Below are 12380 nucleotides of genomic sequence, written 5' to 3'. Positions count from 1 at the left end.
TAGACCCATACTGGATCTCAGCCAACTGAACAACTACATACACAAGTCCATGTTCCGTATGGTCACACTACAATCGATTCTCCCATTGTTGGGGGAGGCGATATGGATGTGCTCCATCGACCTCAAGGATGCTTACTACCATTTGAAAATGGACAGGGCATCCAGGAGTCACCTACGCTTCCAGCTGGGAGATGGTCATTTCCAGTTCCAAGCCCTGCCCTTTGGTCTCACCACAGCCCCCAGGGTGTTCACCAAATGTATGGCGGTGGTGACGGCTCACTTGAGATGTCAAGGATTCCAAGTGTTTCCGTATCTGGATGACTGGCTCCTTACCGCCCCCACCAGGCATCAATTACTTCACACCAAGGACACTACCATCAATCTATGTCATCAGCAAGGTATAATAATAAATTGGGAAAATCTGCATTATTGCCCTCACAGCGTGTCACCTTTATAGGAGCAGAATTAGACACTATTCGAATGCAAGCATTTTTACCGCAGGAAAGGATAAAAACCTTACAACAACAGATACACAGGCTGATGCCCCTGAGACAAGCGGAGGCAAAATGAGTTCTCCAGCTCATAGGGACCATGGCAGCAACAATCATGTTGGTCCCTCTAGTGCGATTGCACATGAGAATTCTCCAATGGCTCCTCTTTGTTCAATGGTCTTTCCAAAGACTTCCACTGTCTCATCCCATCTTGCTCATGGACAGATGCAAGCAGGACCTCGGTTGGTGGCTGTGCACCAACAATTTGGACGGGGGAAGGCCCTTCGTTCCACCCATCCCGGTGACCACGGATGCCTCCCAGATGGGGTGGGGTGGGGGGGCATTATCTTGGCAGGACAGTCCAAGGCACGTGGCAAGAACACGAGATACATTTGCACATTAATGTCCTAGAGATGAGAGCAGTGCTACTTGCATTGCAAGCACTTCAGAGTGTTCTCCCTCTAGGGACGATTGCGATACACTTAGACAACATGTCAATAGTGTGGTATCTAAACAAGCAAGGGGGAACCAGGTCTTATCCTCTGTGCAGAGAGGCCATGCGAGTGTAGCATTGGGCAGCAACTTCCCAACGGTTTCTAGTGGCAATGCACATTCCGGGAAAGTCCAATGTGATTGCGGACAGGCTAAGCAGAGCTATTCTGATGCCTTACGAGTGGTCCCTGAATCGCCTGGTTGCAGAGTGAATCTTCAGTAGGTGGGGTCAGCCTTGCTGCGACCTTTTTGCCAGCCCCCTCAATGCGAAATGCAGCAACTACTTCACGCTGATCCCCCCCACAGGGGGAGTCACCCAGGGAAGCTCTGGTTCACGATTGGCCCTCCGGTCTGCTTTATGCTTTCCCTCCGTTTCCTTTGCTGTCAAAAGTAATTCAGAAAGTGCAGTCCTTGGGAAGCAGAATCATTCTGATTGCTCCACACTGACCACGCCAAGTTTGGTTTCCCTTTCTTCAACAATTCATTGTGGACACTCCTTGGACTCTGGACCCTCAACCAGATTTACTGACACGTATGTCGGGACAGTTCCACCCCTCCCTGATGACCCTCCGGTTGACAGCCTAGCTACTCCAATTCCATCATTAGTCAGATTTCATAATTTCTCACCAGAAGTGGTTCATATACTGTCGTCCTCTCATAAACCATCCACTAGAAAGATTTATTCTAGCAAATGGAAAAGGTTCTCTATCTGGGCACATACCAGAGGCATTGATCCTTACACAGCTCCAATCGCTTCAGTCCTGGACTTTTTGTCTATGCTTTTCCATCAGTGTTCCGCATCAGCCACCATCAAAGTTCAATTGGCAGCTATCTCTAATTTCCATGTAGCGAATGAGCCTAGTCTCATGGCGCATAGACTATGCAAGGTGTTCCTGAAGGGTACTCTGTTGCTCAGTCCCCTGGTGTCCGAACCAGTCATACCCTGGGAGCTCAATTTTGTTCTACAAGCCCTTACCTTGCCACCTTTTGAGCCTGCAGCTACCTGCGAATTGAAATTCTTGACCTGGAAAACAGCCTTCTTAACAGCTATCACTTCAGCAAGGCGAGTTTCAGAAATTCAAGCCCTCTTTTTCAAACCTCCATATTTAATCTTCCATAAAGACAGGGTCTCTCTTGGGCCAAACCCTTCGCTCCTTCCATGTCTAACCTAAATCAATCCATTGAGTTGCCTGTCTTCTTTCCTCATTTTTCTAACTAGGCAGAATTTAAGTTTAACCAGCTGGACGTACACAATTACTCTTCTATTTGCACCGAACAAAGGATATCCGGAAGTCTAACCAACTTTTTGTTTCCTTTTTGGAAAACAGAATGGGTTCACCGATCTCCAGAGTCACCCTGTCTAGATGGATATCTAGTTGTATCTCGTTCATCTATCAAGCAGGAGGTAAAGATCTGCCATTTCCGGTCAAAGCTCACTCTACTCGAGCTGTTTCTACATCCATAGCCTATCGAGCCAGATTGTCAGTAGATGATATATGTGCTGCAGCTACTTGGGCTTCTCCTCACACATTTGTTTCTCATTACAAATTGGACATGGTCTCCAGGGGCAGATCTTCCTTTGGCTCCACAGTTCTCAGGAGTATTTTCCTATGAGCCACCCAGGATGTAGGTGCTAGGGATGCTGTCCCACGGGTAAGAATGTAGGCGAGATAGGACTACATAACATCAAGACGATTTGGAGGTTAGGTTGTTACCTGCAGAGTTCCCCTGTTTAGCTTATTCTTTACCTGGATGTGATGTGTGCATGGAGTATAAATGTGGTTCGCAGCAAACTAGATCTGGGAATATGGAGCAGTGCACCATGGGGTACCTGCTTAGCCCAGCCAATGAGAGACTTCAAGCTGGTAAAATTGGCCGGGTCGGAGCCGATATTTGGCTCCGAACCCACAGGTAGGAATGTGAGGTGAGATGGACTACATACATCGAACGTTATGGTGAGTGCATAACTTCTTGTTTCGTCAAAACATCCATCGCTTTGCTAGACTTGTGAACAGGTGCATTGTCTAGCAAGAAGAGAACTTTTTTGCAGCTTCCCTCTCCTTTTTTTTTTCCCAGTGCCCCCTTATTTTGGCACTGCAAGTTACATTAACATTCACTGTTTGGCCCCTTGGAAGATGGTCAGTCATTACAACACCTTTCTGATCCCAAAACACTGTGGCCATTACCTTTTCTGCCAGCTTTGCGGTCTTGAACTTCTTTGGGCTGGGTGAACCTGAGTACTGCCATGGCATGGATAGGTTTTGTCTCAGTGGTGTAACCATGATGTTCATGTTTCACTGTTGCAGTCATTATATTTGGGTTATCTGTTTGCAGTAGCCCTCAGTCGGCCTGATTAACAAAGTCTTGGGTCCTGCGTTGGTTGCTGTCTCTTCCTCTGTGACGTCAGGTCATCAGGGGTATAAAACATGCAGCCGACGGCATTACATCAGTCTTTCTTGCTGTGCAGTGCCCGAAGCAGAAGCAGTTCACAAGTGCCGGTCGGCCGACCCCTGAAATTTTTATTTTCGAGTTTCAGAACCGAAGTCTAACTAAAGCTAAGCACCCCATTGGGGAAACTTTTTCTTGCTCCTTACCGATGTCAGTAAAAGTTAATAATTGCATTTCTTGTGGAAAGCAAATACCTCACAAAGATTTTCATTCGTACTGTATTCCTTGCCTAGGCCCAGACCTGTACATTGCTGCCTGTTTTGTGCCTTATTTATTCAATGCACTATCTGTCGTCTGTATATTTTCATCTCTAAATATTTTGGTTCTCTGTTCAGTTATCCTGACTACAGGTATTCCAAAAAAACGCAAAGATAAAGACAGAGACAGTCTGCCTAGGTCCAAAGCTGCCGACGACGCTTCTAAGCCAGTCGCCAGCTCGCCAGTACTTACTGAGGTGCTTTCGCAGCCCCTGATATCTGCTACTTCTGATTCGCAGGCCTCTACTGAGACCCATTCAGAGTCCGGTATGCCGTGTGATGCTTCAACTGTGCAACCTGCAGATGTCTCTACCTTGGATGGGTCCGGAGCCGCTGTGCAGGCACCAGCTTCTGAGGGTGTATTTAGGCCTATGGACTTGCATATTAAACCACCACCTTCTTGTTTGGCCTCTATGCCTATAAAACAAATGATAAGAATGGCTGAAGATCTTATAACTGTAATCAGGGGAAGCCAACCCCCCCCCCCCCAAGAGAACTAGGACTGAATTTGTTTATGAATCATCTGACCAGGATTCTGATTCTTCTGATTATCTGGATTTACCCTTATCTACTTGTGAGGATTCTGATGCAGAGGACTCTATTCCCTCTGCTTCCCCTCCAGAGGATTTTTCTTTTGGTGAAACCTTGCACACTGTAAGGGAGCATTTTTACTGGGAAAACCAGGATTTTTCTGATTCAAAAAAAGAGGCTTAGGGATTTCTTTCTCCTACCTCAGCATAGGCCTTTAGAGCTGTACCTCCTGTACTAGACATTGTTGTTGAGGCCTTTTCGGAATCTAGTGTGGCCCCGGATTCTTTGCCTCCTGCTCCCAGAAAACCTGATGGATATTACAGGGTGCAGACACCACGGCACACAGGACAGTGAACCCACAAATGATCTCCATACACGTAGAATAGCAAAGATGTAAAACGATTTAATAGGAACTTCACAAAACGATCTTCCACTGCTACAAAATTCCGTTTTCCGTTAAGCGCTTTCACCCAGTCCAAATACCAGGCTTCATCATATTACAGGGTCCCTGATTCTCACAAGTTCCTTTTTAAAAATCCTATTGCGGATCCAGAGACTATTTCACAGGGACCCAAGGGCATTAAGGCTTCTACTGCTAAAAATTCTACCCCTTCTGATAGAGACTCCAGGGCGCTGGATAGATGGGGTAAGAAGGTTTACACTTCTGCAGCCTTGGCCAGTAGGGCCTTAAACTGTCAGTTTCATACGTTAAAGTATCAACAACATTGTATTGGATTGCTTAAACAGAAAATGCTGTTGATTCCAGACTGTGCTGAAAATAAAGAATTTATTTATTATTTATTTTTTATTTTACATTTGACCGGGCTTGTCTAGCTGGATATATGTCCATTTTCAGTAAAGGCCCGGGGAGAAAAGCTCCAGTAAGAATTACAAGGTTTATAAAGAAGTTACAATAGAAGTTTTAACAGATATTATTCTGACGATTTTTTTTTTTTTTTTTTTTTTTTTTTTTTTACAGGATTTAATGCATTCTGCTGAACAGGTTGGAAAACATTACTTTGCAATGTGGATTTAATTCTTTAGAAGCCTCTTGCAGGGCTGTTGTCACTGGATCTGTACTCAGAAGGCATGCTTGGCTGAAGGAGCAGTCTTTCCCTGATCATGTTAAAGCAAAACTGTTGGATGCTCCCTTAAATCAGGACCGCCTGTTTGGCAACAAAGCTGAGGAAGTTCTTAAAAAGATGGAAGATAAAGCTAAATCTATGCAAGCTGTAAAAGATTTTTTTACAAGTTCAGCCTCCAAGATTTAGTAGGCATTGGCCCTCTAAGAATTGGTCCTTCACGGCTCCTTCCAGGTATTCTCAATCCAAACCCAGACACAGCAGAAACCCCAGGTTTCAGTCACAGGGTACGCACAAGACTTAGCAGTGGGGGGCTTCTGCATTCAAATCTGGGAGTAGAAAGACTCCCCCCTATGGAAAACTGTCTCAGTGACTTGCTTTTAAAGCTTCCAGGCACTTCTCAACTGAATGCTCCTTTAGGTGGAAAGACTGGCCTGTAGGCCAAAAACTGAGAACTCATAACCCAGGACAAATGGGTCTTAAATATAGTGTCCCAAGGATACAGATTTCACTTCCACACATTACCAACACCCATAGTGGGCAGAGGCCCAAAAGCAAGTACTTTCTCTCTTAAACATGGGGGCTGTTCAGTTGGTACTAGGAGGGAAAGGGACAAGGTTTCTATTTGAGACTTTTCCTGGTACCCAGAAAAGACAATTCATGACGTCCTATCCTGGACCTTTCTACTCTAAACACCTTTTTGGTGATTCCAAAATTCAAGATGCTGACTCTTCACCAGTTGCTTCCTATACTAGGCAAGGATACTTGGTTGGCAACATTAGATTTAAAAGAAGCATACCTGCACATCCCTGTCAGGGAATCTTGCAGAAGATACCTACACTTCAAAGCAGGCTACACGCACTACCAGTTCTCTGCACTGCCCTTTGGCTTATCTATTGCGCCTAGGGTATTCACAAAGTGCCTTGCTCCAGTCATTGCATTTTTCAGACAAAGAAATATTAAAATATACCCATACCTGGACGATTGTCTAATTCAGGCAGAAAGCCAGGACATACTTTTGAATCATCTGGCCTTTGTATGAAGAGTGCTGACTTGTCTGGGGTATACCATAAATGAAAAGAAATCACACCTGGTACCCTGTCAACAAATTATATTCCAGGGAGCAAGCTTGAATGCAACTTCCCAGATGGCTTTCCTCACGCCAGAGAAACAGATTCATTTGACAACCTACTTCAAACAAGTGGCCACAAAAACCCTGCTATCTGCGAGGCAAATTCTGCAAGCCTTGGGGTTCATGGCCTCCTGCATTCTTCTAATTCCATATGCAAGACTGCATATGAGGAAACTACAATGGTATCTAAAAAGCCTATGGTGTCAACATTCTCAGGGTCTAGAAGCAGTGATTCCCATCATACCTTGCCTATGCCTAGAGTTCCTTTGGTGGGCAGAGGTCTGCCACCAAAACAAGGGACTACCATTCACGCTACCCCCAGCTGCCCAAATCCTAACAGACGCATCAGACTTTGCATGGGGGGGGCTCACCTGGCAGGGAAGTGCATTCAGGGCAAATGGAACCCAAGTTAAATGCACCTGCATTACAACCAAAAAGAAATGTTAGCTGTACAGAATGCTCTGACAGCCTTCACTGATCAGATTCTTTCAGGACAACTAATGGTAAAGACAAACAACACAACTGTTATGTGATACATAATCAAGCGGGGGGGGGGGTACACATTCTTACCCCTTCTGCAGACCAGCCATGGCATTGTGGAACACAGCCCTGAGCTACCAAGTGAATCTGTAAGCTCAATTCCTGCCAGGAAAACTAAATACACTGGCAGACGGTCTAAGCAGAAACCTCATGGACCCACACGAATGGAAACTGGAACCAAGGATTTTCAACATGTTGACAAGCAAATGGGGGAGCCCAGATATAGACCTCTTTGCCTCCCCCCAGAACTATCAATTGGATACATTTTTCACAAGGATTCTCCACAAACAAGCTTGGAAAGTGGATGCTCTGTCCTTCAGTTGGAAAAACCTATACATTTATGCCTTTCCTCCTCTGCCTCTGCTCTCCAAAGTACTACTAAAGATCAATCAGGACAAGCCAAGGACCATTTTGATTGCACCAGACTGGCCACACCAACACTGGTACTCCCTCTTGCGCAGTGTGTCACGGTTGGCCCCATGGCACCTGCCTCAGACAACCTTCCCTGTTGTCTCAGCAGGAGAATCAGATTCTGCACCCTCAGCTTCAAACACTGAACCTAGCAGCCTGGCTAATTACCTAATCTCTCCTTTACCATCCCTCAGTAAACCAGTGATGGATATCATTTTAGAGGAACGGAGACCTAGTACTAGAATATTTTATACTGCGAAGTGGAAAAGATTCTGTGCCTGGAACCATTCTCAAGGGTTGAGCACAGCAGCGCCCAATTTACCTCAGATTTTACAATACTTAACTGAGATGCTTCACAAGGGCTTGTCCTTTTCCTCCATCAAAATTCATGCCCCAGCCATTTCAACTCATTATAACACAGAACCTCCCCTCTTCTCTCACCCACTGCTCAAGCAGTTCCTCAGAGGGGCCAAACATTTAAGGCCACCGAGGAGAGCTCCAACTCCAGCCTGGGGCCTTAAATTTGTCTTGGAGAAACTCACTCTTCCTCCATTCGAGCCAGCTGCTACTGCAGATTTAAAATTCCTTTCTTGGAAAACAGCTTTCCTTTTAGCAATCACTTCAGTTAGAAGGGTATCTGAATTACAGGCCCTTATGGCAGTGGAGCCTGTCATCATCTTTCATGCGGACAGGGTGTCCCTCAGAACCAAGCCCTCCTTCATGCCCAAGGTGGTATCCAGTTTGGCTCTTAATCATTCGATTCATTTGCCAACCTTCTTTCCTAATCCACAGAACAACGGAGAACGGATATCGCACTCCTTAGATGTGCACAGACAACTTAGATTCTACTTGGACAGGACTAAACCTCAAAGGAAATGTGAACAACTGCTGGTGGCATTTGCTGCAGAGGCAGAGGGGAAGTCTATTTCAAAGCAAACCATTTCTAAATGGATAGGCCATTGCGTTAATTTCTGCTATAAGCACCATGGAAAACCTATTCTACAGGGCATCAGACCCCACTCTACCAGGGCTGCATCCACCTCAACAGCCTTTCTCTGAGGCGTCCCTACCAGGGACTTCCTAGAAGCTGCTACCTGGAGTTCTGTACGTACTTTCACCAAGCATTATCATTTACCAATGTTTTCTAAATCCAGAGCTGGATTTGCCACTGCAGTCTTGCAGGGCTTTATAGCTAGTCCTAATGCTTCTTTAATTCCTCCTCCCAACCTTAGCTTTGGGAATCTACCCAAATGTAATGACTGCAACAGTGAAACACGAAGAACATAGTACAGTTGCGTACACTTAACATAAATGTAGATAATTTGAGTGTATTCACTGTTGCAGTCCTGGCTACCCTCCCTCCAGCCCCCTGACTTATTTTGGCTTTACCTCTACTTTTCTTTACTATGCTTAAAAGCTTTTTGGTGTATTTGCTTTTTTGTTGGAGGTATAACTTTGTATTTTTTTATATATTTATGTGCTTCCATTAGGGGGGGCACCTGATATTTGTGGCAAGAAAAACTGATGTAATGGCATCGGCTGCATATTTTATACCCCTGACGTCACGGAAGAAGAGACAGCAACTGATGCAGGACCAAAGACTTTGTTAATCAGGCTGACTGAGGGCTACTGCAAGCAGATAACCCAAATGCAATGACTGCAACAGTGAATACACTCGAACATCTACATTTATGGTAAGTGTACACAACTGTACTTTTTGTCAGCAGTAACTAGTCATTCCAAAATGTTGGCACCAGCCTGACGGAAATGCAGCAAAATCAACTTGGAAGTGTCCACTTGACATTTTGTTTCATCGGCATTCAAACATTTGAGTACCCACTTGGCTGACAGCTTCTGCATACCCAGCTACTCATGAATTATGAGTCAAACACTTTCCCGGGATATCTGTAGGGTCTCAACAATTGTTTTAGTCGATATTCTCCAATCTGTCAAAATCAGGTTATGGACATGGTGAACAATTTCAGGAGTTAACACTGTTTGAGGCCTCCCGGACCTTGTTGCATCTTCAGTCTCAGTCTCCACACTGAAAATCTGCACGCCACTTCTTCACAATTGAGTAAGAAGGGCACTTGTTGCTCAGTGTTTGCATCATACATTCATGGATTTCCTTTGGAGTTTTCTTCTGCAGGAATAGGAACTTCATGATGGCTCTGAGTTCCACACTTGAAAATTCCACACTTTTCATTGACATGGTTCAATGATCTGAAACAATGTCAAAACATAGTGTTACGATTCTGCAGATTGGCACTGTACACAATGAAATAACCCTCTTTTCATTTACAGAAGCAAAATAACACTCAGAATTTAGAAAGTTGGTCGGGCTTAGAACTTTTCAGCACCCCCTCGTAGTCTGTAAGCACTTCAATAAACTTGAACTTCTGAAGTTGAATACTTCAGTCATATGCTGTTACAGTGACTGCTTTAAATGTCTGTGCTTTTTTTGCTCTGTTAACAGTAACGGTTAGTTACATTTTTATTAATTTTTCTTGTTTTACTGCTACTAATTTTAGATCCATCGCGTTCAACACAGATTGTCATTAAAGAAAAATGTTGCCATAAAATATATAGAAGAGCTCGCTCGTGCAAGGGCTTTGGCTAGCCAAGAATTGGGGAAACGAAAACTTGAACAAGATGATCGAGTAAGTGTTGTTCTAATAAGCACATTGTATTTGAAGTTAGATGTTGCAGTGTATAATTGCATTTGAGATTTTTATAGCTGTGTGGTAAAACAGATTTCTTTCAGTCTGTTAACATGGCTATATGTGTTGAATAGATTGCAGCCTAGCTTCACAGCTCCATACATCTTCAACTAGCCATTTTACTAGTAAATCACTTTGCCTTTCTTTTTTTTTCATTATTTTTGCTTCTACACATGTTTAGAGGTACCTTCAATTACTGGGACATTTTCATGTTGCCAAATTCTCCTTTAAGTTCTGCCTTCATGTATGCAAGGAATAGAAAGTACTTGGATATAGTCACTTCATAGTAATTAGTCTGAAATTGTTCCCAGCTCAAGACAAAACTTAGGGTCTGCCGTCAGAGCTCCTGTGCAGAGAATAACTTGGGATTTCTTGTTATACCTCTAGATCTAACAAATTTGAACAAAAAATGGTTTTGGGTAGGGGGGGGGCAAGCTCCTCTTGATACAAGTGTTAGATGCCAGAAGCTGGTCTGCTTTGCCATGTTTTGCTGCACAATCTGTGTCTTGGTCCTGATGAACACCACAGGGAAGTTCCCATATTAATTACTAAATTTACACTGGGCTTTTTTGTGTTTATTAGCTTAGGTTCACTAGCATTTGGACCTGTTGTGTCACTCTGTCCCATGGGAGAGGCCCACAAACTGTTAGCAAATGTATCTGATGTCAGAGCTTAAACATCACTATCTCAGGTGTGAAAAAATAGAGATTTATGCTATTTTAATACAGGATGGCAATTTGGGGTAGAGATATGCTGGTCATACAGAATATCTTTGGGAGTGGGTCTTTGCTGGCATTAGCAGGATGGTCCCTTGTGATTTAGAAGGGAAGAAAATGGGACATTTAGACTTAAGGCACTGTCCAAAACCTCTGAAACATTCATGTCTGTGACTGACTTTGGCTGCTTTTGCATGCTTCTTATTGGCCCTCACCATGTGAGGGGCAGGGCTTATTTCCTTTGTCTGGATAATGGATAGTTTATAGGCTGGAGGAGTTCTGCTTATGTTGATGTTCATCATTAGATTGCTATTTCAGTATCCTAAGCTATATGGGGCTTTCTGCCAAGGATCGGACCAGCCAGCCAGCTAGCAATTCTTTAGGGCGTCTTCCTCACAGCTTAGTCATTGTTCTGAGTGAGAGAATGGGATAAAATCAGTGGCTAGGAAGCCAAAACTTCAGAACATTCTTGCTGCCAAAGATTGTGCTCCTTTGTGGGCTTTGGGTGATTGGTCACCTAGTGCTTGTACAAAGCTGGGCAGATAGGTATCTTCCACGCCATGAATTTTTGTGCAGAATTGTTTCTTTTCAGTCAAAAAGGTATGTTTGAAGTAATATCTAGACTTTGAAGTGATTAACTCTAAAAGTTTTACCCCAGAGCTTATTTTTTGAGTTATAGTTCCCTGATGGAATCCCCTCGAAAATGCATATTTTTTTGTGAAAGAAAAGTGAACATTTACCTCGTATTTTATTGTTAGGAACTTGGATGTTTGGTTTTGTGGGTTGTCATTAAAACATCTTACCAAAAAAACATAAATTCCTCTCAGAATACTTTACTGACTGTTGTTTGTCAGATGCATTTTGCAGTGGACAGATAGTCCTGAGACCCTGTGGGGATTCCCTTATTTTCTTTCATCTTTTGTGTGGAAAAAGTGTGCCACTTTTCCATAAATGTTGAGTGGCTGGGGCTAGTGTTTTTGGTGGTTGTCACCAGACTGGCCACTCCTCCGTCGTCTTAAAATACATATTCACTACAGCCATGTCCATCCTTTTCGCAAAATCCACTGCCATCTGACTTTCTGCATTCCCCTCCTTAACACCAATACCTACCCATCACCTTCTCATCCCCTCTGTTCCCTTCACCAACATGCCCATTGAAATCTGCTCCAGTCACCACTCTCTCACCTTTGGGTACACTGTGCACCACTTTATCCAGCTCACTCCAAAATTTGTCTTTCTCATGCATCACACATCCAACTTGCAGAGTGTACCCAAAGGTGAAAGAGTTGTGATTGGAGCACATTTCAGTGGGCATGTTGGTGAAGGGAACAGAGGGGATGAGAAGGTGATGGGTAGGTATGGTGTTAAGGAGAGGAATGCAGAAAGTCAGATGGTAGTGGAAGTAAATAGTGTGGGAAGAAATAACCAGGGAATTGTTATGGCTAGGCTTGTGTAGGCCATAGGGCTGATAGCCTAGTACCAACCTATGAACCTATAATGCAGTAACAGCATTCATCATCACACAGTCAATTTTCAGCTTCATAAACATCACTCTAGCCG

General features: G+C 44.0%; 1 protein-coding gene across 1 annotated transcript in view; it reads left to right on the top strand.

Annotated features, from left to right (window-relative positions):
• The window catches only part of ZFC3H1 (zinc finger C3H1-type containing), a 3672721-nt gene that overhangs the window by 2189315 nt on the left and 1471026 nt on the right, over positions 1-12380 (top strand). Inside the window, exon 14 of the mRNA XM_044087220.1 lies at positions 9916-10044. Within this exon, the coding sequence (XP_043943155.1) occupies positions 9916-10044 (129 nt within the window). The remainder of the gene's footprint in view (positions 1-9915; positions 10045-12380) is intronic.

The sequence above is a fragment of the Protopterus annectens genome, chromosome 11.part0 (genome assembly GCF_019279795.1).
Source record: "Protopterus annectens isolate FY-2018-M chromosome 11.part0, PAN1.0, whole genome shotgun sequence".
Taxonomy (NCBI): Eukaryota; Metazoa; Chordata; order Ceratodontiformes; family Protopteridae; genus Protopterus; species Protopterus annectens.
Note: the sequence above shows the minus strand (reverse complement) of the source record. Positions and strands in the feature narration are given on the sequence as shown.